This window comes from Trachurus japonicus, chromosome 13, assembly GCF_045865225.1.
Source record: "Trachurus japonicus isolate A0001 chromosome 13, Traja_1.0".
Classification (NCBI taxonomy): Eukaryota; Metazoa; Chordata; class Actinopteri; order Carangiformes; family Carangidae; genus Trachurus; species Trachurus japonicus.
The window spans coordinates 8,177,074-8,203,897 of NC_140919.1; the positions used below are offsets into that span (position 1 = coordinate 8,177,074).

Consider the following 26,824-nt stretch of genomic DNA (forward strand, 5'->3'; position numbering starts at 1 on the left):
CGCATCACGTCATAGATGGGCTAACTAGCTAGCGCTGTCATACAAACCGGATGTTTACTAGGACCAGGAAAGTTCGCGCATGCGCAGAACCAATGTTATTGTTTTGACCGTTGAAACCATAGATATATAAACTTTTACGTTTATATATCTATGGTTGAAACGGTCTATATTGAGTAATTAACAGTATCTTGCTTATAAGCAAGATTAGACGCCTTGGCGTTTTCGGATGGATGTATTGATCTAGGCACTGATCACACTTTGCCACAGCCTGCGTTTCACAGCCGTTTCACAGCCAAAACAAACAACCAATCAGGCGAGAGCCCTTCTGGCCAATCAAACCCGAAAATGGAGCCCATCTAGTTAATCAGAGGCGAGAACGGCGAGAAAGGCGGGACTTTCCCGGAATTATCCAATGAAAAAAAATATCGCGACCGGAAGAAGAGAAGTGAAGCATGGATGGAGAAGCGAGAAGCAAGGGTGGAGAGAAGCCTGTAAGTTTTACGTTCGTGTCGTCAAATTAAATTGTTGTTTTTATGAATTGTGTATTTCATTATTTGTCTTGCTTTTATTTCCTTCTGTTAATTGCTGCTGCCATGAATGAATTTCCCCTCGGGGATGAAATAAAGTAGCTAGGCTAGTCAATCAATCAATCAATTAATCAATCAATCAATCAGTTTAGTTGTGTGTGTGTGGGTGGTGTCTGCGTGTGTGGTAGGAATACAATTATTTTTAATTTTAATTTTTTATCTGTTGCTTGTTTCTTTTTTAATATTGGACTTGGGGTCTGTAAAATAAAGCTGTATTTGTATTTCAGGAAATGGACAAGATAGAGCAATATGAACAGCTCAAGAGGGATCTCGAGAATGGTAAAGAGTAGGAATTTTTTTTAATATGTCGTCCTCAGAAAACATCTATCATCTTTAAAACCACTACTTTCGCGTTGTTATTCCATGATGGGTTACTCCTTTATGCTTTCCAGTACACTTAGCCTAACAGTTAGTTAGTTAATTAGTTACACACATTTTTACATGGTGTCTTGCGCCATAGGTGCCCAGCCCTCATGGTCTTACAAGACAGTCAAAACACAAGAAAAAGCAAAAGCACACACACACACACACGCGCACGCACGCACGCACGCACACACACACACACACACACACACACACACACACACACACACACACACACACACACACACACTTGGAGCATTCACTTATCTGGGGACCCGGTCAGATTGTTAAGCCCTCCTGACACAAATTTATTTAGTAATTTTGGTCTATATAGCCTACATAAAATTGGAGTTGATCTATTTAATTCTCTATCTCTTTTGATTTTATTTAAAGGTTTGATAACCCAGAAAGGATTCGACTCCAAAATAAAAGAGATCCTGGCTGAGGAAAAAAAAGGTAGCCTTGACTATTTGTTGTTGCAAAACAAGTAAGGAAAAGGAAACAAGAAGTTTTACTTTTTATTGAAATAACAGATTTATTTTACGGCTGTCTGTGTTATTATTCGAATTCTATTCATCACATTTATACTCTGTTCATTTTGCAGATGAATCTAGGACACCCAACCCATTTTTAAGTAAGTAACACCAAAATGATATAATGCTTTAGATAACAAAATTGTGGGGAACTTTTGGATCAGTCATGATCTGGAGACCCACTACCCAGTATTTTTTAGATGTACCCCTCTTCCAGCATGGATTACGGGAGGATGCTGTACATTCAGCTCCAAATATGCAAAGACTTTTATTTGACAACTGTTTGGCCTGCAACATGATCATCTTAAATGTATCTATATTACAGGCGCAGCAGAGGTTTTCGGTGCTGCAAAAAAGGCCATAGGGGGGGCAGCTGTAAAGAAAAAACAGTTCCCCCTCTGCAAAAAGGCCAAAGAAACTGGGAAAGTCCTGAAGGTTTGTGAACTTTGTGCCACAGATACTTATTGTATAAATGTCTGTATATAAGGTCTTTGTTTGTATGAATACATTTTTCATTTTGATGTTAGATAAGACTGGCCCCCATGGAATGGAGGCCAAGGACAAAAACACGTTCTGGACAGTACCAGAGAGTGATACTGGATGAGGCGCCCCCAAGAATAATCGTTCAAGGGAACGAAGGCTATGATGAGCTTCTTCTTATGGGAAAAAACAGGTTTTGGACGGAGGAGGAGGCAGAGGGGTGTGAATTCACCCTCTGCAATACGGATGGAACGACATGGACAAAGGAGGAATTCAACCTTGAATTTAAAGACATTTCATCAATGTCACATGTGTGGAAGCGGACAATATTTGTGGGGAGAAGAGAAATGGGTAATTAAGAGGAAACAGGGCAATTAATAGTATTTGTCGACGTCTGTCGTATTTGAATTAATTTCATATTACATGTTTGTGCTTTTTTGCAGATGTCGTGTGTCTGGAGGATTTTAAACAAGATAAGCCAGGTTCGTATTTGTATGCTTGCTATCAACATATTATTTTTTCATTACATTCTACGTCCAAGGTAAAGCTTGCCCAGAAGCTCACATTTTTCATTGTACTTTATCTTTAGCAGAAGACTCTGAAACAATTGACGCCTCCACAGGTTTTACATTTCTCTTTTTTTGTGTGTCATTGGATTAAATGTCAAAGCTCTGTAAGATTGTGAACTGTGTTTTGTTTTTTCAGATGAAAACGTTAAGTCAGATGTGGGGGAAGGTTTCCTGACAGGTGTGTATATAGTGTATATACTTTTTTACTCAGATGCCAGACTTACTTTCAATATTTGCTTGGTTAGTTACAAATTGCTGTCTTTTAATTTAGTAAATCAGTCACAAACTTTTACAATACTGTAGTCACCATATCACCTGTAGTGAATTAAAGTTTGAATGTGGAGAATTAGCAGAATACCAACATCTACTAATCAATATAGGCAACAACACAACAGAAAAATAATTCTTGAAGTCACTTGCCAGACCATTCCAAGTATAACTCACAGTTGCTAGAGGCTGCCGTAATCAGAGTCGCACAGAGCACAATAATTATACAGGACATTTGTATATATTATGTTTCATTTTTACAGTTAAATTTTACCGTCATTAAACAGCTTCTGACTATTTGTGAACTTCAAGTTCACTTTATCAAGTGTCCCTTAAAGGGCAATTTGGTTTGCAGCAGAGCACACATTCAGCGTCACATAAACAAAAACATAGAGTGATGTTAGATAAATGAGGTGCAACTTGTTAGAGTATGGAGGCTCTCCGCCAACCTGCATGATCGGAGTCTGTGAACTGGTGACACAGCTCTCGTGTCTGTCGGGGAAAAAAATAAAACACTTGTCTTGGTTGCACCATGACACAAACCCACCCAGTAAGCTGTAATCTCATGTTAATGACACATGTGAATAGACAATACATGCATCATAACATGCATATGATAATCCATTGTTTGCTGATTGATTATAAAAAAGCTTCAATAAAAACAAACGCACATGACATGGAGGAGGCAGGAAAACAGCAGAGAATTGAGCCACAGTGGTAGCTGCTGTCTGATACGATGTAAACAGATGGTCATTGTCAAATTTAAAATAAGTAATTTACACTAAATACATTTAATATCCCTATTATTGTCACTAAATTGTTTTATTTAACTTTAACATTTTCATTTTGTAGTCAATAACAATAATCAGGAAATGGTAACAAGTAAAAAGGTGAAATCTGAAATGCTTTTGGCTTATCAATGATAAAAAAAATGGTCTCAAAAGATACACCGGTCAACCTGTCAACAAATTGAAAAAAAAAAAAAGTTTAAGCTTCTAGCTTCTCCCTAACTTGTTTTATACCTTTAATTATAAAACGTATTTACATTATATATTATAATTTTTCATTTCTGTTCCCAGATACTGACGGTGATAACGACAGTATTATGGCTCAGGTAAAAACTTGCTCTAATCTGAGGTTTAAATTTCTCAATAATTGTGGTCATGTTAGTATCACAGACATGGGTTTTTCATAATAGAAAACATGTGAATGATAATTTTGGCCAAATGTTTCTATAGGATTTCCTGCCAGACACTTCAAAAACACAGACAGGGAGAGGAGAAGTGCAAGTCACAGGTGAAAACCAAGGTTGGTTACCGTGTGTAGCTAAAGGAGCAAACAAATGTGTGGGAGGAGGTGAATCAAATCAAACATTATTTGTATTGCATTTTCCACACTTAACTCTGTTGTCTGATTCACTGTAGGTGCTGCTTCCGCAGACACACCTACTCTACCAGCATGTAAGTGTGTTTTATTGCCCCCCCCCCCCTTTTACACCGACATTTTTAATCCTTGCTTGAGGATAAGTACAGAAGGAATACGGTGGGGAGTGTCACTCTTCCACTATACATTGTTAAGATATGACTGTAAAAAAAAAAAAGTAATAAACATGACAGGGGTGATCGGAATACCATGTGCCTCCTGTAAGTAATATGTTTTAATATGTCCCCAAGTGTATCTTCCAAGGATTCCCTATGTGGATGAGAATGCGATCACATACCAAGAGGAGGATGTTCTTGGCCAAGGAGCATTTGGAACTGTCTACAAGGGTTCCTTTCACGGAACCCCTGTAGCTGTCAAGAAAGTAAAGTGCGGATCAGCAGGAGTGACAGAAACTGACATTCAACATGAAATAAATGTTTCGCTGTAAGAACATACCAATAATTGCATTGCCATATCCAATTGTTTAAAGGCTCCTTTTGTATTTACTTTGAAATTAGTATTACATTATGTTTCACTATTTACTTTTCTGCTTTCTTGTTAGGAGATTGGCTCATCCAAATATAGTTCGGCTACTTGCAGCATCCCGGACTGCGTCATACTTTTTGCTTGCGAATGAATATATTCATGGAGCAACACTTGACGCAGTTCTGCATGAAGACAACTGCCATATAAAGGTAATGCTATTCAGTCCCAGAAATTATTTAGCAAAATAATGACCTTTTCTTGTCCTACAGATGTACAGTAATGTATACCCCTCACATTTTTTTTTATAACTATTCATGGGATAACACTGAAGATATGAGACTTCAATACAATGTAAAGTAGTCAATTGTAAAGTAAATTTGCTTTCCCTTCAGAATAATTCCTTTAATTCATAATTCTTAATTTCCGTATCTTTATACTTTACCTGTTGTCTTAGCTTGAAGGAGATGATGCCAAGTTCATAGCACTCGACATAGCTATGGCGGTGGAGTACATTCATCAAGGAGGAGTCATCCACCAGGACATAAAACCAGCAAACATCATGGTAACATATTTGTCATGTCTTTCACTTTTGGTCATTCTCTTCTCTCAGTCAGGATCATAAACCAAGACCTATTGTTAATGCACAAGCTTTTGGTCAGGACACCCTCATCAGCACGTGTGTAATTACAAAGAGGAATCTGTCAGTGCATGGCTCCTGCATCTCTGCTGTAATTTATGTTTAACAAAGTACTATCTACTGAAAGGACTAAATAAGCTGCCCCTTGAACAATATCTCCCACCAGAACATGATTGGTGCAGCACAGTTAGGACAGATGTCTTTGTTCTTTGTTTCTTCTGTTTTTAGCGGATTGGAATTCCCATCTTACCTGCTATCTACTTACTTATGTTGCCCCCTGGTGTCTTATAAGACAGACAGACAGACAGACAGACAGACAGACAGACAGACAGACAGACAGACAGACAGACAGACAGACAGAAAGAAAGAAAGAAAGAAAGAAGTTGACTGGCAGTAGTACGTTATGTTAATGTTATCCAATTATAACTCTGAGACGTAATGCTTTTTATGGTCGATTTGATGATTTTGATGACATGATTTTATTAGCAAACACCTTGAGCTCCAAAAACAGGCTCCTGTCAGCCTTTGAATCATTTCTTTGACGAACTAAGACTAAGACTTTTAAAGGGTGTCACGGTCCTGATTTTAGGCATACCCACTCAACTGCTTCAAATAGTGTTATTAATGGTTAAATATGAAATTGTAAATAGTTATACCAGGATACAATAATTGACGATCAAATGAAATTTAACTACAACACTGAAATGTTGTGCAAGAAAGGCCATCAGTGCATGTGCTGCTTGAGGAAGCTGGCCAGTTCCATGTTGACAAGACTCTGATGAAAATATTTTATTGTGCCTACAATGAGTCTGTCATCTCCTTTTCTATTATTTGCTGGTACGGCAATCTTTGCATCAGAGATAGGAGACAGCACTGTCAATTAAAGCATTGAAGCACTGTCCATATGCTCAGAGGATGACCATCCCCTGTGCTCAGAGTACAGGCTCCTCCCGTCTGGCCTTTGTCTGTGCGTCCCTTGGGCCATAAAAAACAGATACCGACTTCCCTTTCTACATCTTTCTATTCGAGCATTGAATGCCTCGGAGTGATAGTACCCTGTATCATCACAACCTGTATTGGTCACTGTACTGTCCTCAGTGTTAAAGGTTTGTGTTACTATCCGTGTTACCTTTGTTTACTTTATCCAGTGCCATAATGTTACTTCTTATATTTAATATTTACTATATGACCACAGGTAGTGCACATACTATTTATATTATTTATTCAGATGCACGTTTTTGTCACTAATGTGTCCTGTGTTTTATGTTTTATTTTTGTGTGATCTTATGAGCTGCAACACAAAGTGCCCTTTGGGACATGAAAAAAACTTTCATTTATTCAGATTTGACCCAAGAATATATTTTTTATGTGTCCCTCACACCTTTTGCTGCTGAAATTAAAAAGTAAATCATCAATCCCAGACTGGAAAAAGTCATCAATATTTAGTTGTCAAGGTAACATCGCAAGATTGATTTAGTGCATTTCCACTCATGTTTACAGGACGCTCAGTCTCAGACTGTGTCACTTACAGTTTATTTAAGTCAAATCAGTGAAGGTTCAGGGCATTAGTGGGCAGATTGTTACTGAGCCAAATACTCCCCAGAACTCATGTGCTGATTGTTACCATGATGAAGGTCTCCTGACCGAGAGCAGATAGTTTTGGGATTTATTTTAACAATTAACTGTACTTCTGTTTTTGATAATTTGACCATTGAAACTCTATCTTACAGGTTCACCAGCTTTCAAAGAGGGCTGCGCTTACTGACTGGGGCATGGCCCAAATACGGGACACCGTATCCATCCGCCAGGGCAGCCGCATTTCAACACAAGCAGTAGGGCCAGCAGGCGGCACTTTTCTCTACATGGCCCCTGAGTGTGTGTTGCATTTTGCCGATGCATCCACCAAAACAGACATGTGGTCCCTCGGGGCAACATACCTTGAGCTTTTTACTGGATCTGCCACCTAGCCTAGCCGCCGCTAGCAGTTCCCTCCCAGCCCCCGAGCAGCCGGGAACTAGTCAGTCCGGCTGGGTGACAACAAACCGAGGGAAACATAGACGCAATAAGCCCGTGTTGGCCCACCAACCCCTTCACGTCTCCAACAGCTTTTCCCCACTCAGCGACACACCCGCTGAGAACGTAACTCAACATGTCGACTCTGTTGCTCACAGCCCCGCTGTGAAGTCGGCATTAGTCATTGGCAGCTCCATTTTACGGTACGTGAAGGTAGAGAAACCAGCGAGCATAAAGTGCATCCCAGGGGCCAGAGCGGGCGACGTTGAGGCTAATCTGAAGCTGCTGGCATGTAAACGTAAGGTTAAATACAGTAAGATTGTAATCCATGTCGGCGGTAATGACACCCGGCTTCGCCAGTCGGAGTTAACTAAGGTTAATATGGCTTCGGTGTGCAACTTTGCAAAGACAATGTCGGACTCCGTAATTTTCTCTGGCCCGCTGCCCAACCTAGTGAGTGACGATATGTTTAGTCGCATGCGTTCATTCCATCGCTGGATGTCTGGGTGGTGCTTAGATAACGACGTGGCTTACATAGATAACTGGACCTCCTTCTGGGGAAAGACTGGTCTGATTGGGAGAGATGGCGTCCATCCTACTCTGGATGGCGCATCCCTCCTATCTAGGAATATAGGGAACTTTATTAGCCGTGCTAATCCCTGACAAGCACCCAGAGTTCAGACCAGCAGGCAGAGCCGCAGTTTAAGACGCCCCTCTGCTGGGTCCCTCTTGTTGTCACCCACCCAGCCTATAGAAACTGTGTCTGCCTCGAGGCTGTCTAAGCCTAAACCCCAATCTAGAGGAGTTGTTTATAGCAACTTAGTTAAAATCAAAACCACTGCTCCAGCAAGCCAAACTAATAGAACTATTAAATGTGGTTTGCTCAACATTCGTTCTCTCCCATCCAAGTCTCTCCTAGTGAATGACTTAATTACAAGTCACCATATTGACATATTAACACTCACTGAGACCTGGTTGCAGCAAGATGAATATGTTAGTTTGAATGAATCTACCCCTCCTAGTTACATTAACTGTCATGTGCCTCGTAACACAGGCCGAGGAGGAGGAGTGGCTGCTATTTATCAGTCAAATCTGATTATCAACCCTAGACATAATAGTTCATATAATACATTTGAAAGCCTTACTGTCAGCCTCTCTCACCCAGACTGGAAAGCAGAAAAACCACTCTTACTTGCTGTAGTGTATCGTCCTCCTGCACCTTATTCTGAGTTTCTAGAAGAATTCCCTGACTTTCTGTCAAATTTAGCAATGAGCTCAGACAAAGTCATTATAGTAGGTGACTTTAACATTCATGTGGACGTCGATGATGATTGTCTGGCTACTGCATTCAAGTCACTTTTGGATTCAGTCGGCTTCTCTCAGAGGGTAAACAAACCCACTCACACTTTTAATCATATCCTTGACTTAGTACTTACTTATGGAATAGAAGCTGACCATGTCACAGTTCTTCCTCAGAACCCCGTCTTGTCCGACCATTCTTTAATAACATTTGAATTTACTTTAACAAATTATATCCTACCTGGGAAAAAATCCCGCTACAGTAGATGTCTATCTGACACTGCTGTTTCTAGATTTAAAGAGCTTATTCCAGCAGAGCTTGCTGCCACATCCTGTAACCATATTATGGGCAGTGATGCTGACTCCACCACATTCTGTAACCATACTATGGGCAGTTATGCTGGTTTCACCCCCACACAGGTGGACTATCTTGTGGATAGCACTGCAGCAGCACTCCTTGGAACACTTGATGCTGTAGCTCCCCTCAAAAAGAAAGTTATCAATCAGAAAAGAATAGCTCCCTGGTACAGCCCAAACTTGCGCGCTTTGAAACAGAAGACCAGACAGCTGGAAAGGAAAACACATTCCAGCCAACATGAGGAAGACCGTCAAGCCTGGAAGGATAGTTTATTAATATATAAAAAAGAACTCCGTAATGCTAGAAGCAATTACTATTCATCTCTAATAGAAAAGAATAAGAACAACCCCAGGTTCCTTTTCAACACTGTGGCCAGGCTGACCAAGAACCATAGTGTTGTTGAGCCATCCATCCCTCCAACTCTCAGCAGCAACGACTTCCTAACTTTCTTTACCGAAAAGATAGTTAATATTAGAACAAAAATTGCTAGTAATGGCCCACAGATTACGATACCCATAGAAGCACCTCCCAGACTTGGTACACACTTGGACAGCTTCTCTCCCATCGACCTATCAGACTTAACTTCTGCAATTACTTCTTCCAAGTCAGCCACATGTCTGCTGGATCCAGTTCCGACAAGACTACTTAAGGATGTCTTCCCCTTAATTAACATTTCTTTTCTGAACCAAATCAATCTTTCCTTAGCCACAGGCTACGTGCCACAGGCCTTCAAGGTGGCTGTCATTAACCCTTTACTTAAAAAACCTTCTCTTGACCCAGATGTCCTTGCCAACTATCGGCCTATATCCAACCTTCCTTACATCTCTAAGATCCTTGAGAAGATTGTCCTGGAGCAGCTACATGAACATCTGCACAGCAACGAGCTCTTTGAAGCTTTCCAATCTGGATTCAGAGAACACCATAGCACTGAAACAGCACTTGTCAAAGTCTCTAATGATCTTCTTATAGCTTCAGACAGAGGTCTCGTCTCTGTTCTTGTACTTTTGGACCTCAGTGCTGCATTCGACACCATCGACCACAGCATCCTGCTGCAGAGACTAGATCATGAAATAGGGATTAAAGGACCTGCCCTAAAATGGTTTAAGTCATACTTATCTGACAGGTTTCAATTTGTTAATGTTAATAACGACCACTCAGAGTATAGCAGAGTTACGTATGGTGTACCGCAGGGTTCAGTCTTAGGGCCAATCCTCTTCATTCTTTACATGCTCCCATTAGGTGGCATCATCCGGAAGCACTCAATCAATTTTCACTGTTATGCGGATGATACGCAACTCTACTTGTCCATGGAGCCAGATGACAGAAGCCGCCTCATCAATCTGCAAGACTGTCTGAAAGACATTAGATCCTGGATGTCCTCTAACTTCTTGCTACTGAATTCAGATAAAACTGAGGTCATCGTGTTTGGACCTAAACATCTCAGGGACACGTTCTCCAATCAGATCGCTACTCTAGATGGCATCACCCTGACCCCGAGTACAACCGCGAGGAACCTTGGAGTCATTTTTGACCAGGACCTTTCCTTTAACTCCCACATAAAGCACGTGACTAGGACCGCCTTCTTCCATCTGCGCAGTATCACTAAGATTAGGAATATCCTCTCCCAGAGTGATGCTGAGAAACTAGTACATGCATTTATCACTTCTAGGCTAGACTACTGCAACTCTCTCCTGTCAGGATGTCCGAAAAACTCTCTAAAGAGTCTCCAGCTGGTCCAGAATGCCGCAGCGAGGGTTTTGACAGGAGTTAGGAAGAGAGAGCACATCTCTCCCACCTTAGCTTCTCTCCACTGGCTTCCTGTAGGATTTAGAATAGACTTCAAAATCCTTCTGCTGACTTATAAGGCTCTTAATGATAAAGCTCCAACCTATCTGAAAGAACTAATCATTCCTTACTGTCCTACCAGAGCACTCCGCTCCCAGAATGCAGGTCTGTTAGTGACTCCCAGTATCTCTAAAAACAGACTGGGAGGTAGAGCCTTCAGTTACCGGGCTCCTTTACTGTGGAACCAGCTCTCTCCATGGGTCAAAGAGGCAGACACTCTAACTACATTTAAGTCTAGACTTAAGACCTTCCTTTATGACAGGGCTTTTAGTTAGGGCTGGTTCAGGTAGCTCTGAACCATTTTATAGCTACGCTGCTATAGGCTTAGACTGCTGGGGACACATCTGGTTACACAGAGCCCTCTCCTCCTCTTCTCTCCTCTCCTCTCCTCTCCTCTCCTCTCCTCAGTATATTTTTGAACTGTCATTTTCTGCTGTACTTTGTAGTTTGGCCTTGGTGTCTCGCACTCTCTCTGTGTTTCCGCAGATCCACCGGAGCTCCATCTCTCTGCACCAGCCGCCGCCTGCATCGCCCCCCCCTCCCTCCCCTTCCCCTGCTGTTAGACCGGCCTCCCCTTCCTTCCCATGGACCAATCTGCCACCCAGCCCTCCCATCGAGCTGGCCAGCTCTCCCTGCCCCCCCCCCGCCCCCCCCCCCCTCACCAGAGACTGCCTTCATCAACTCCTGCTAACATTTCCATATTTCGCACATTCTGTGACAAACTGTAAACTGTTTTCTTGTCTGTAACAACATCTATTGCACGTCTGTCCGTCCCGGGTGAGGGATCCCTCCTCTGTTGCTCACCCTGAGGTTTCTCCGACTTTTCCCTGTTAAAAGGGTTTCCATGGAGTTTTTCCTCAGTCGATGTGAGGGTCTAAGGACAGAGGATGTTGTTACGTTGCCATGTGAAGCCCTTTGAGACAAACTGTTTGTAAAAACGGGCTATACAAATAAAATTGCCTTGCCTTGCCTTGCCTTGCCTTGGTCAGTAAAAAAGCAAAGAGAGTTGGCGTTGCTTTTGAGCAAAGAAGCCCCACCACATGGCCTTTCCCAGCTTGTAGACCAACTAAGTTTTCTTGGTGGCCTTTTAAGCTATCAGGCCGGCTTGAGGCCTGATGCTTCTGAGGTCGTTACTTTCCTGAAGTCCTTGGTGGATCTGCCAACCCGCTATGGTTATAGCTGGTAGTACATGCTTGTTGATGTTTGTTTTGTGCACCTTGTTCAGTGCAAACAAAACAAGAAAAATCACGCCAGCCAGCTCAAAGCTCTGTTGTGCTTTCTTTGTTATGGGGGCACCATGTTCTGCCATTCTATGATGTTCTTCTACTTTGTATTATGAAAAGGTTCAAAGAGAGACGTAGAAGAGCTCAGTGACAATGAATCTTTATTATATACTTTCTTTTTTCTTTTTTGATCAGCTGTGATAGACACTTTGTTTTTTATTTGCTGTGACACACTTTGTTTTGATTGTTATTACTTTCAATAAAAGTAATTTTTTTTTCTCACGGTGCCTGCTGACCTTCCTCATGTCTTGCTGTGTGTATTTTTTTGTACATCCTATCTGCTTCTGCAAATGTTTGGGGCGTTGGAATGTCTTTGTCATTCATTGCAGCAGTTATTTGCTGCAGCAGCTTCAGGTAAGCAGCAAGGCAGCCATCAGCTGTTCCTGGAAAAGCACTGTCCACTAAAATGTTGTGACACATTTCTCTGAACTCTTCGTTCGCCACTTGTGATGCCTCTTCCTCGTCACTGATGACAGTTTTGGCATGGTCCAAGAGGTCTTCATGGATTGGAGTCAACCTGTCAGCATAGCCTGTAGTTGGAGATTTAAAAAAATGTATGAATGATAAAAGGAATGCATTATTTGCATTGTTTTTTAAAATTATACATAAAGCAATTATTCTATGAATTACAATGCTTTACGTGAAGCTTTAAGATCTTTTCTGCATAAAAATAACAATAAATCAGTTTTATGTAGCGCTTTTCTAGGTAAAGACGCTAACTATTTAATTGTATATGTCGTATAGGGATATTGTAACAGGAACTTCAATGAATTCAACGATTCACTTGTTTTTGGACGCCATTTTGAAGCAATGGTGTTGTAATGACATGAGAAAAATGTATTTTCTGTTCTTGATTTTATTAGGATAATGAAAATATACGTAATTAACCTGCAATATACAAGACATACAGTACCAGGAGGTGGTGAGGTGTACAGGATGTCTGGTTTCCCAAAAGGCCCTGGAGCATGCCGCTGCTTTCGGATGTCATGTGTATTCCACACAGTCTGCTCCGTTTTGAGATCCTTCTGGATCATTGGCAGGTGGGTGTATTGCAAGCAGTTACTATACAAAAAAAGTTAATGTTAAAATTACATATATTAGTAGCATGTCATCAATTCGAACATGATTTTGATCTTGCTACTGCTTGAAGAACTTAGTTACATGTGCACAGGGTTGTCCAGTTCTAGGATACCGGACTGCATCATGGCCTAAACATGATTTTGGGAAAAGACGCATTTTTTTTTATAATGGTATGTAAACACACACACAGTAAATAATCATTGAACTTTTCGGATAGCAGTGGTTTATGTTGTAAAAGTTCAGACAGCATGAATAAATGTAGAGTTCATTTTATTTTCTATGGATATTCTCATTCATCCAGGTAAATGTTCTGTCTGGGCAAATTGAATCGTAGGTAACTGGAGTTGTATTTGTGTGGGAAGACATTTCGCCTCTTATCCAAGACCTCCTCTGTTTAGGGATGTTTGTTCCACTTTAACATTGGTGGCTTCTTTAACTCATCTTTCACACCACCTGTCCTCCCTGTCCAGGATCTTAGCATTATTGGCTTCAAAGGAGTGTGCCTTCTCCTTTAGATGTGAATAGACAGCTGAGACAGAACCTGAGGAGTTTGCCCTTCTGTGTTGAGCCATGCGTTTATTCAAGAGATATTTGTATAAGGGACTTACATATTGGGGAATTGGGTTTGAAAGAGGAGTAAAAGAAGCCACCTATGTTAAAGTGGAAAAACCATCCCTAAACAGGGGAGGAGGATACCCAGGAGGATAAACAACGTCTCAAAGATTGTCATTCACCAGGGTTTCACTTTACCCAAGTGTCACAGGACTAACGACTGTCACAGGGGACAGCAACAATGGTCAGGTGAAACCATTACCTTTGTACACAGTTGCCTACAAATCAATTTGCCCAGAAAGATTTTTATTTTTTTTAAAAAAAGTGAATACAAATCTCAGGGATGTAGTACAATAAAAATTAGATTTTGGTATTTACAATTTAAATATAACAAATATCTTCAACTTCAATAACAATTAAAAAACTTTGATACCTCAAATGTTTGTAGCCACTTCCGGATCCAGGTACGCTTCAAAATACTGTTGAAGCTTTCAGCTCTCTAAAACCCACACAAACACACACACACACACACACAGACACACAGAAAAGAAGGCATAATTTTTTATGAATGTCATCAGTGCTTGTCTAAAAATGTTTAAAACTTACCTGGTTGTGGACAGATGTTCCCTGTCTGAAGCAGCGCCGTGCCTGGACTCCCAGCTCTCGCATGTGAAATGCAATCTGCATTTGCCCAACAATAAGGTTCTCCTTTCCTTTGTCACTCCGAATCAAAGAAGGACAGCCTAAAAAATAAATTGAAATCACACACAGACACACCAGGATTAATTAGTTTTTCAAAAAACGTAACATGAAATAAAACAGCTGCTTAAACGTCAGCAAGTAGTGGAGCTGTGCATAGAGCCCATAGGAGGAGTTTTCTGCTACATATTCCACCTTTTACAGGAATTACTAAAAATAACAAATAACACTGTACATACCACCCATTTCCTGAACGGCATCATAGAAGTATCTAGCCACAATTCTCTGCTTGCGGTTTGAGGTGCCCACCTTCAGCCAAATAACCTTTCTTGAAAATCTGAATAACCACAAGGAGAAAGTATACATGTCCGCAAAAATATATGACTGAATCATTCTGGTTGTGGTTGTTATATCTTTACTTCAACAGGGAGTATATACCAACAATCTTCTCATCATTTGACATTAAGTTCTTGGTTAGTTTAACATCATGATATTGTTAAATGTTCAATTTTTTTAAATTTTAAATTTTATTTTTAATCATACATACCCATCAATCCCCAAATGTATCCACATACCAAAGAACTTCATTTTGTCATTACCTAAATGGTGAAAAAGGGTATTGGTTACCAATAAGTACTACTAGCATTACCATCTCAAAGGGTATCTCCACAGTTAAAAAGATATAGTACCATCAATGTGCCAGGTGTCATTTGGACCACGGCTTATGTAATTCTTGCGGACAATTTTTTTCTTGCCAGGAGATCTTCTCTGGAGACCACTTGCATCAAGCTCCCTCATTATTCTTGCGACATCATCTCTAAAAATTACAAGTGAATTAAACTGGCAATTGATATTAGACAGTTATGTTGACATTAACAGCATAGTGTATAAACCAACCTGTAGCAGGGCTGCACACCCCTGACATCCCGAACCCGTTTGAGCATGGCTCTGATGCCTTGGTCAGGTGACCACTGCCTCATCTCACTCTGGAAATCACAGATATATGTCATATTTAAAGCTATAGTATATTAGAATTATTAAAAATGATTCAGTCATTTGATGGAACTGTCAGTATAATCTGATAATAGGACATGAAAAAGGGTAATGTAGGACAAAATGCCTAATGTGAATGTTTATGAATGTTTTGGGTGGTGGTCACAAGGCCAGTTAGTCTGCTCCAGGGCAGCTGTGGCTACAGACATAGCCTAACACCACCGTTGTGAATGTTGTATGAATTAATAATGTTTTCTGTCAATCGGTTTTGAGTGTCCAAAAAAACGCTTCCTAAATCTTCATAAATCCAAAAAAGCCTTATTATTATTATTATCATTATTATTATTATATTAAAATCCAATTCCTCTGCCACCTGTTAGTTAGAGAAGTAGGAGGAGCAGCCAATCACAGCTCATAAACGTTGTTGTAAGCTGACAATAGTAGAGTTTGAAATGTGTGGAATTTAGAGATGATATACTCCGTCATGTTCCTCCTGTCATCTCTATCAGCCCCCATCCATCCCAACATGCAGAAACATCATCAGTGAGAGAGACGCAATATCGTTTTAAAGTCTCCAGTTTCTAATACTACGGGTTCTGTAAGTGTAGTTGTGGCTGCTGTGTGTGTGTTTGTGTGTGTGTGTGTGTGTGTGTGTGTGTGTGTGTGTGTGTGTGTGTGTGTGTGTGTGTGTGTGTGTGTGTGTGTGTGTGTGTGTGTGTGTGTGTGTGTGTGTGTGTGTGTGCCTGTGCATTCATGTGACTTTATGTGTATGGGGGGATACTTGGCACTTGGACTTTTATACAGGGAGTGGTAGTGTGTTGTGGGGTAATTTTAACCAACTTCTACTTTCATCAAATCACTAACTGCAGCCTACCTATAATGCTTTTTAATTATCATCAATTATTATGTTTAAGTAAGTTGCTTACATTACAGATGCTGCTTAAAATATATAATGGATTTATTTAATTGTCATTATCTGTTTTAAATGTTACCTCCACAGCTCTTTGGATCTCAGTGACAGGTCGCTCGCAGGCTCTCCGCTTCAACCCAAGGACTTTTAGGAGTCTTCTAGGGTGTCTCTCACTGTTAGGACAAATACAAACCACAAAACAGTCATTTCCCATAATTAAAGAAATCAATTATCCTTGCCCACAAGAAAATAATTATTGTATTGTAATAGCATGGTATCGGAAACTGCAAGACATAGGCTACAGGTAGTTGTCAAATTGTTGGCCTACCTGACTTGGTGTCCATATGAAGACAGTGCTCCTCTGATTTCTTTTTGTTTCATGCCATTGCGAAACAACAAAATTATCAGTTCATCTGGAAACAGTCAAGTGTGACAACCATAGGCTGAAGCCTTATCTACCTATTTTACTGATTCTCAATACTATAACAGGGAAATTATGGGCATTTCTTTGTTAAAAGTGTAGAAGCTAAGATTCAGCTGTATTCTGCAATAAATAAAATAAACTCTCACACAGCGACCTTGCCAAGAGAAATACACCTTTTCTAAAATTAAACTGATAACATATGGGGGCATAACATACTCGTCATAGTAGCATCTTAGCTTGTAGGGATGTCAAAAACCTTTAAGAGTTGTGACTATTAGTAACTCAGTGGACTGATGAAATAGTAACAGTCTGTAAATGTCATGAATCTGTCAATAATTTACATTAAGCCTTCACATTGATCTTTAGGCTATATTAAATTACATAATGTATTACCACTGTTACATTAACATGAAATAAGCTTCATAATTGACAGCTTCAGACAAGTCATCGTTGAAGTAAAACAATTATTGTGGATACTTCTTTCTCTTCTCTCGTCTGACATCTTCAATCAATGTCTGAAAAACATGTACAACAAGCAAATTGTTATTTCTCAACCACAGTGCCACATTTTCAATTACTGTAGGCCTACATGCAGATTAGGGGAGAGGGGATTCGATCCATATTCAGGATCCCTTAATCAATTTATTTATAGTTTGCTGTAAAACAGTGGTATAGTCTAGTATTTTGCCGTTTTTTGCATAATGTCTATACTCTAACTCACTCCCAGAAACACACATTTTAAAACAACAACCATCTTGGGGCAACAACTCATGCACCATCACAATGTTGCTCCTAACATATTGATAACAGTATTTCAGAATGCTCTCAACAACATGTAGGCTATACTGTAGGCTATGCATTATTGAATGTGATCAAGATTCAGATGTTTATTTAATACATACATAAAGAAAACATCTGAAACTGAATGACATTCAGTAATGCACGGCCTAGTATACATCTTGAGAACATATAAATAAATAATTATTATTACATGAGTAAGAAAACACCTCAAATTAGCTTCAAATATACTTCACGTAAATAAATGGAGCTAGAAAAGGCAAATAGTGCCCAAATGGATTCACTGTGTTATGTGAAGGGGCACACTTTATTATTACAATGCCTCATAATATGGACAGTACATTTCGCGGTGAAGAGTGAACTGCTGATATTTTGCCTTAGTAGTGGTGAATATCACCAAGCACAGAAATATGAATGAATGACAGCGTGTCACCCGAAGATGGGCAGCAACAGGCTCTGCCTTTTTCTTTTTGCTGCCAGCTTTCCTGTTTGTGTACATTTTTGTCCGTTTTTGTTTATAGCACGCGCCGTCCCCTGCAGATTGGTAGCTGATTTGAAACAATAATGCATTTGGTTGTTTACTATTGCGAATTTATTTTTACTGCTATAATAAATATTAGATAAGATTGTGATAAAAATGCGATGGAAACTGGTAAAAACGTAATTGCAGAAAGAAGTGGCAGGCAGCAATAGAGTTCGGTGTTAAGTGGCTGATGGAGAGGTGTGAGCAGAGCATCACTGCACCACAATGGGAAAGATGGGCGGTCGGGATTGCATGCTCCCTTATGAAGGCTGTCACAATATAATGTTGATAATTAGGCCTATGCTCGGGCAGGTGGATATCACTGACCCTTTCTAGTGGGTATACCTGTAGACAACACCACTGCTGCCAACTAAGAAATCATTTGCATCTTGTGAAAGAATTCGTCTTCTCTTTTACAGTTTTTCTCGATTGTTAACACACAATTTCTAGCTGTTGAGGCACAATGACCTCTACATCTAACTCATCCACCAACTCCCTTAACCAAATCTGCTGAACTACAAGCGTTTGAGAGTATGAGGCATTCTTTCAGAAAATGTGTGTAAGCAATCGAGAAAAACTGTAAAGTAAAGCTAATGCTAATGGGCTGACGTTTTGATATCGTCGGCTGTTGTAAACAAATGTAGGCCTATGGCAAGTGTATTAGACTTCACATAAAAAACGAACTATTATAGACAGTTTTGAGTTGTGAGAAAATAAAAACAATGAATAAAACTTACGTTCGTGTCTCCTTCTTGCAACTCGTCCTGTGTTGTATCTTTCGCTCGGAGGCTCTGACCTGACTGGACGAGCCAGCCGCACCTTGATGACGTCCTCAAGGTGCGGTGACGTCACGTCGAAGGGACTCATAGATATATACGTATCTATGGAAGGGACTGCGGTCTATTTGTGTCCGATTTGACAGTTCTCATTATGACAGTAGGTACAAACCGCAGGATGGGAATGATAGTTTCTTGACAAAATTACTGGGCTTCATACATCCTGTCTGGGTTTATTTCTCCATAACAACAGACCAACTATATTATCCCACATGGTTTATGAGTGAAATGAATAAATACTGCAATATTATTTTAATTCGATCATATCAGTTTGGCGTTTTTCTCTCCCTCACAATCCGTGTACCCTTAGTTCTTTCGTTTTTCCGTTTCAAAAACAAACAAACAAACAAACAAACAAACAAACAAACAAACAAACAAAAAAACAGAAAACGTTGTTTTTCAGTTAGGCCTATAAAATAAGAAGGGAAAATCGATTTCCACAAATGTTAAAGCCAAGTAACTTTCTTCTTGGTCTCATGACCCCGGGCACATTTGGTAGGTGGCAGCGGCCCATTTATGGTTCTTTTCTACTCTTTTTTGTCCTGATCGTGTCCAGCTTGTCTTGACCATTTACGAGTGCTGGATTCTGATTTATTTTGCATTTGGTGCGGCTAAGTTGCATGTTCTGTCACTGCCTGCTGCAATGGTAAGGGCAAGAGGACTCCCCGATCGAGGAACGTTGTAGATCCTATCAAATGCTCGCAGTGCGACACCAGCTGGTAACTTTTTGTAAATGCACAACATAGATTTTACAAGGCGAAAACGGTTGTTACAGTATTGAATCTCCAGGGTGTGGAGAGAGGGTTTACGCATAGCCTAATGTTCAGTAAACGAAAGAAATCAGTAAACGAAAGAAATCTGTCACTGATGTAATCTTAACAAAAACTCTGTAGATTCATTGATAAAACTGTGGGGCACACACAAAGCCATTAAGAGCCTACACTCGTTTCGACATGCTATGTGATGCTTTTTTTATTGTTATTATTATTATAACTCTCAGTTAATGTAGGCTTAATTTCCACTCATTTATCCATAAACGGACGATGGACGATGTATTTCACCGGCGAGGAGCTGTCATTACGCGCGCGCGACTATTACGCACAGCGGAGGTGATTCGTAGTGGGAGGAGTAGGGGCCGGGGTGGGGGAGGGGGTCTTTCCCATAGACATTTGCAGAAGTGACAGAACAACTTATAAAAGAAGCCGCACCAAATGCAAAATAATTCAGAGTCCAGCACTCGTGAAAATAGGAATGGGGGCCCGAGATATGACAAGCAAACAAACAAACAAATGAGAAACTGAGGGTCTGAGGTGTGTGTGTGTGTGTGTGTGTGTGTGTGTGTGTGTGTGTGTGTGTGTGTGTGTGTGTGTGTGTGTGTGTGTGCGTGCGTGCGTGCACGTGAGAGAGAGCGACAGAGAGAGAAAGAGAGTGAGAGACGGTGCGCCGTGTTTGCCTGACACCAATATAATAGGAAAACAAAGGACTTGCATGTAAAAATCCGATGTTCAGCAGCAGGGAACAATATAGCCAACAGCATTTTGCCAATATTTTAGTGTGTGTGTGTGTGTGTGTGTGTGTGTGTGTGTGTGTGTGTGTGTGTGTGTGTGTGTGTGTTGGAAGCGAACTTCAGCGTCGTTGCTGGCGAATCAGCTGTTGTCCTGATACACACTGTGACATATTTTTTCATGATGCCGTTCATGATGATTCTGAGAGCTTATAGATGACGGCGTAACGTGTGAGGCCGTTCAGGCTGATTCTGAGAGCTTATAAATGACGGCGTAACGTGTGAGGCCGTTCATGATGATTCTGAGAGCTTATAAATGACGGCGTAACGTGTGAGGCCGTTCAGGCTGATTCTGAGAGCTTATAAATGACGGCGTAACGTGCGATGCCGTTCAGGCTGATTCTGAGAGCTTATAAATGACAGCGTAACGTGCGATGCCGTTCAGGCTGATTCTGAGAGCTTATAAATGACGGCGTAACGTGCGATGCCGTTCAGGCTGATTCTGAGAGCTTATAAATGACGGCGTAACGTGTGAGGCCGTTCATGATGATTCTGAGAGCTTATAGATGACGGCGTAACGTGTGAGGCCGTTCAGGCTGATTCTGAGAGCTTATAAATGACAGCGTAACGTGCGATGCCGTTGAGGCTGATTCTGAGAGCTTATAATTGACAGCGTAACGTGTGAGGCCGTTCAGTCTAACTCTGAAGGCTTAGTGATGAAGACCTGATGAAGTTTGGTGCGAGTATGACAGAGGTTTTCCTCAGACCATATACCTTTTCATCTGAGGTCTGACACTGAAGTCTGATCCTGAGGATGTCCTAAAATGTACACCGTAGTTATGGTGCGTTCAAGGAAACTCGTATTTTTCCGACCGTGAAGTCGTACCAGTTCGATCTGGTACGAGTTCACGGGTCAGAAGTTACGAGTGGCCGTTATAGTGACTTTCACCGGTAAAACAGGTCGGAAAAACACGAGTGGGTTGCCTGAAACGCTACAAAGTCGTAAGTTGTGACTTGAAGCTGTAATTTACGATTTCAAAAGCCTGCCTGGAACGCAGCATTAGCGAAAACGACCGGACCACTTACTTCTGCTTTAAGCTCTTTGCTTTTTATTTTATTATTGGAACCCTTGGCCATTTCAGTTAGAAATAATCAGAATATTAAAGGTGTCCCAGCCCCTGTAACAGAAATAAAACTAAGTCTTTTTGCGGATTACATATTATTGACAGTATCTGACCATCCACTTCCCTTAAACATATTCTGGAGATAGTGGAAGATTTTGGCTCCATCTCGGGTTATAAAGTGAACTGGGAGAAATTTGAAGCCTTACCTTTAAATCCTTACTGTCTTAAGTCGCATATTACTGGTTTGCCATTCAAATGGTCTCCTGAGGGAATGCGTTATCTGGGTTTAATTTTGAAATCAAACCCTCAAGATATTGCCTCATTTAATTTGAAAAACCCTATTAATGACATCAAGGTAGATATTGAAAGGTGGAAAAGCCTCCCATTAACTATTTGGGGCCGAATAGATACTATAAAAATGAATGTCCTACCGAGGATAAATTTTCTTATGGCTGCCATCCCACTTCCTCTAGATAAATTTTTTTTCAAAGAAGTTGAAGTTCTTTTCAGAAACTTCACCTGGAATAACAAGTCCCCTCGGGTCAGTATAAAAAAACTGTACGTGGACAGGGGATCAGGGGGCCTTGGCCTCCCAAATGTTTACAAATACTATATAGCATTTAATGCTAGATATCCTTTGAAGTGGGGTTACGGAGCAGAACCTAGAGATACTAGCTGGGAAAGCATTGAACAGGAAGTTTTGGATATACAAAAAGATAAGCTTTCATTACAAGGGTTGTGGTATGCTCCAATATGCAATAAAATCGACAACCCTCTGATAAATTTTTCTTGCTCTATGGTGAAAAAAATCCAAGAGATGATTAACTTTAAAGTCAATAACTCTCCAAAGATCCCCCTATGGAACAATTATAAATTTACCTTGAATGGCAAACCTCTCAAAAATGAACTTTGGGAAAGTAAGGGTATAAGAACTATTGGTGACTTGATAAATCCCAGGGACAGAAAACTGAAATCATTTGCTGAACTTTTAGATTCATATCGAATTGACAACAAGGATTAGGCTACTTATTTTATATGCAAATACGATCTCACTTGGCTTCTTACCTAGGTGAAGTGGTTAGAATACCCACAGTGACAGAGTCTGAAACTTTACTTGAATCTATGGTCAAACAGAAACATAAGATTGCTTCTAAACTCTATAAAATGTTGAACAGCCCAACAGGAAGTGAATGGAATATGGTCCAAAGAAACTGGGAAACTGACTTGGGCAGTTCATTATAAATTGAAGAATGGGGGCAGATTTGGAAAGAATTACACAAAGTATCAAAATCAGTTAAGAACAAAATGATAAACTTTAATTTTATGCATAGAACATATTTTACCCCTGTTCGACTTCATAGAATGAACCCCTCTGTTTCTGACCGATGTTGACACTGTCAACTAGAAAAAGGTACATTTTTTCATATGGTATGGGCCTGCCCAAAAATAAAATCCTTTTGGGAAAGTGTAACAATCCCTGGGTGGAATGATCGGTCAATATGTTGTTTGTGACCCAGAACTTTGCCTATTGAATTATATGGCCTCTTCCCTCCTTCTGGACTACTGAGATTTATGACATCTGTACACCACCACTTTGTTTGTTATTATTTATTTTATTTTATTTTTAAAAATTTTTATTTATTGATTTACTTTTTTCCCCTTTTTTCCTTCTAAATTAATGTATGTGATTCAGATTCAGTATCTATACTTTTTGTGTTAGTTTTATGCTTGTTTAGTCTGATGTTTTTCATTGTGTTGTGTTTTGCAATTTGCGATTTTCTGCCTCTGCACCGGTCTCACATTTAGGCTTACTGTGACAAAACGGTAACTCCTATCGGAACAAAACACAGATCAACGGTGCTCTAAGGACTTCCTGAAAAATACGATTTGGTGTTTCTACAGTAAATATTTTAGAGACGCTGGCAGTTTTAAAACCGTTCTGCTTCTCTCAGAAAATCTTTGTATCGGAGTCAATGAGGAGCAGCGACAGACGTGGCCGCACTCAGAGGCTGATTCTGTAAATTCTGTAAGTCTCTCTGATATTTTAAGCACCAGATCTATCTATCTATCTATCTATCTATCTATCTATCTATCTATCTATCTATCTATCTATCTATCTATCTATCTATCTATCTATCTATCTATCTATCTATCTATCTATCTATCTATCTATCTATCTGATGTCATCAATGCATGGATCACCTGAGACAGATGTTAATACCAGGTGTGAACGGGGCCATAGAAAATGTTCCAGCTCCTCCTCCTCTATCAGACAGTGTGTGTGGGTGCAGCAGCCTCTCCATACCTGAGAGAGTCCAGTCTCCAGTCTGGATCCTCCAGTCCAGCAGACAGCAGCTTCACTCCTGAGGCTCCTGGATGGTTGTAGCTCAGGTCCAGCTCTCTCAGATGGGAGGGGTTGGAGCTCAGAGCTGAGACCAGAGAAGCAGAGCCTTCCTCTGTGACCAGACATCCTGACAGACTGAACACACACAACAACACACAGAACCCTCTGTCAACACCTGCTGCTGTGTTCAAGTGTCATCAGATAAACAGCTGGATGGATCCTCACCTGAGAGTCTCCAGTCTACAGTGTGGACTCTTCAGTCCACCAGACAGCAGCTTCACTCCTGAGTCCTGTAGGTTGTTGTTACTCAGGTCCAGGTGTCTCAGACTAGAGGACTGGGAGCTGAGGACTGAGGGCAGAGCTTCACAGCTTCTCTCTGAGAGGTTACAGTTGCTCAGTCTGGAGAGATGATCATGAGGAAAGAAAGGAATTTAATATCTGACCTGTTGCCAGATTTATGTAATGATATATAAATCCAACTATCTCTACACTTACAGAACTTTGTTGGAGGCTTTGACCACTGGCAGCAGCCTCAGAAGAGCCTCCTCTGAAGCAGAGTATTTCTTCAGGTCAAACTCATCCAAATCTTCTTTTGATGACAGTAAGATGAAGGCCAGAGCCGACCATTGAGCAGGAGACAGTTTATCTGTGGAGAGACGTCCTGATCTCAGGGACTGTTGGATCTTCTCCACTAGCAAGCGATCATTCAGTTCATTCAGACAGTGGAACAGGTTGATGCTTTTCTCTGCAGAGGGAGTCTCTTCAATCTTCTTCTTGATGTACTGGACTGTTTCCTGATTGGACCGTGAGTCACTTCCTGTCTGAGTCATCAGACCTCGTAGGAGATTCTGATTGGTCTCCAGTGAAAGACCCAGGAGGAAGCGGAGGAACAGGTCCAGGTGTCCATTTGGACTCAGTAAGGCCTCGTCCACAGCGCTCTGGTAGAAAGGTGTCAGTTCAGGTTTGTATCTAAAGACTTTAGTCCACATGATGGACAACAGTGGAGCCACCCAGGATGTTCTTTGTTCTTCTAAGTTCAGGTTGAGTCCAGAGTTGATGAAAGTCAGATGAACATGAAGAGCAGCCAGAAACTCCTGAACACTCAGATGGATGAAGCAGAACACCTTGTCCTGGTACAGGCCTCTCTCCTCCTTAAAGATCTGTGTGAACACTCCTGAGTACACTGAGGCTGCTCTGATATCGATGCCACACTCTGTCAGGTCTGATTCATAGAAGATCAGGTTTCCTTTCTGCAGCTGCTCAAAAGCCAATTTTCCCAGAGACTGAATCATCTCCCTGCTCTCTGGACTCCAGTGTGGATCTGTCTCAGCTCCTCCATCATACTTGACCTTCTTCAGTTTTAGATGAACCACCAGGAAGTGGATGTACATCTCAGTCAGGGTCTTGGGCAGCTCTCCTCCCTCTCTGGTCTTCAACAGCTCCTCCAGAACTGTAGCAGTGATCCAGCAGAAGACTGGGATGTGGCACATGATGTGGAGGCTTCGTGATGTCTTGATGTGGGAGATGATCTCTCTGGCCTGCTCCTCATCTGTGAACCTCTTCCTGAAGTACTCCTCCTTCATTGGGTCAGTGAACCCTCTGACCTCTGTCACCATGTCAACACAGTAAGGAGGGATCTGATTGGCTGCTGCAGGTCGTGTGGTTATCCAGAGGCGAGCAGAGGGAAGCAGGTTCCCCCTGATGAGGTTGGTCAGCAGCACGTTGACTGAGGTGGACTCTGTCACATCAGTCAGGATCTCAGTGTTGTGGAAGTCCAGAGGAAGTCGACACTCGTCCAGACCGTCAAAGATGAAGACGACCTGGAACTGATCAAAGCTGCAGATTCCTGCTTCTTTGGTTTCAGAGAAGAAGTGATGAACAAGTTCCACCAAGCTGAACTTTTTCTCCTTCAGCACATTCAGCTCTCTGAAGGTGAAGGGAAATGTGAAGTGTATGTCCTGGTTGTCTTTGTCTTCAGCCCAGTCCAGAGTGAACTTCTGTGTTAAGACTGTTTTCCCAATGCCAGCCACTCCCTTTGTCATCACTGTTCTGATTGGTCCGTCTCTTCCAGGTGGGGCTTTAAAGATGTCTTCTTGTCTGATAGTTGTTTCTGGTCTGTCTGGTTTCCTGGACGCTGTTTCAATCTGTCTGACCTCATGTTCATCATTGACCCCTCCAGCCCCTCCCTCTGTGATGTAGAGCTCTGTGTAGATCTGGTTCAGAAGGGTTGGGTTTCCTGCTTTAGAGATCCCCTCAAACACACACTGGAACTTCTTCTTCAGGACAGATTTGAGTTTACGTCCACAAACTGCTGCAGCATGTCCTGAATGAAGACACAAGAAAAAAGATCACAAGAAAAGACACAAGAAAAAAGATACAAGAAAAAAGATCAATCGCAAAATATAACACTTTAATTCCTCTAAATAACGACTATATGAACATGTTTCCCTCCATGTGTTGATGTCAGTGAACGTCCCATTTGTCCATCATGTTGAATCTTTAGAGAAATCCTCTTACTGCTCTGCAGACGCTCAGCCAGCTCCTCCTGCTTCATCCTCCTCAGGAAGTTCACTGTGATCTTCACTAATGCCTCTCTGCTGCTGCTCCTCAGCTCTTCATCCTCACCATCCAACACCTCCTCATCCTCCCTCTGACTCCCTGAGCATTCTGGGTAATCTGGGTAATCTGGACTCAGAAGCTTGTGGATCTTCTTCAGCTCGTTCTTGACAAAAGTGACCATGTTGTCCTCCAGCAGCTGAAACATAAACTCTATGAGTGACAGCATCAAACTAAAACCATGGAGCCAAACATCAGATCCATGTTGGACAGACTGACAATCCACTGGTGTCAAAGTGCAGCATGGAGATGATGGTGAACACAACAGATGTAACAGCA

The 26,824-nt window shown here is 41.2% G+C and overlaps 2 protein-coding genes across 2 annotated transcripts in view; both read right to left on the reverse strand.

Moving 5' to 3' along the window:
* LOC146975366 (stonustoxin subunit beta-like) overlaps positions 1 to 24,127 on the reverse strand; it is a 44,849-nt gene extending 20,722 nt beyond the window's left edge. The window contains exons 1-2 of the mRNA XM_085794605.1: positions 24,105 to 24,127; positions 23,891 to 24,064 (exon numbers count right to left, since the gene is read on the reverse strand). Of these exons, the coding sequence (XP_085650731.1) occupies positions 23,891 to 24,064; positions 24,105 to 24,127 (197 nt within the window). The remainder of the gene's footprint in view (positions 1 to 23,890; positions 24,065 to 24,104) is intronic.
* LOC146975364 (protein NLRC3-like) overlaps positions 1 to 25,569 on the reverse strand; it is an 80,711-nt gene extending 55,142 nt beyond the window's left edge. Inside the window, exon 1 of the mRNA XM_085794773.1 lies at positions 24,425 to 25,569. Within this exon, the coding sequence (XP_085650899.1) occupies positions 24,425 to 25,545 (1,121 nt within the window). The 5' untranslated portion in view covers positions 25,546 to 25,569. The remainder of the gene's footprint in view (positions 1 to 24,424) is intronic.
* Between the last annotated feature and the right edge of the window lie 1,255 nt (positions 25,570 to 26,824).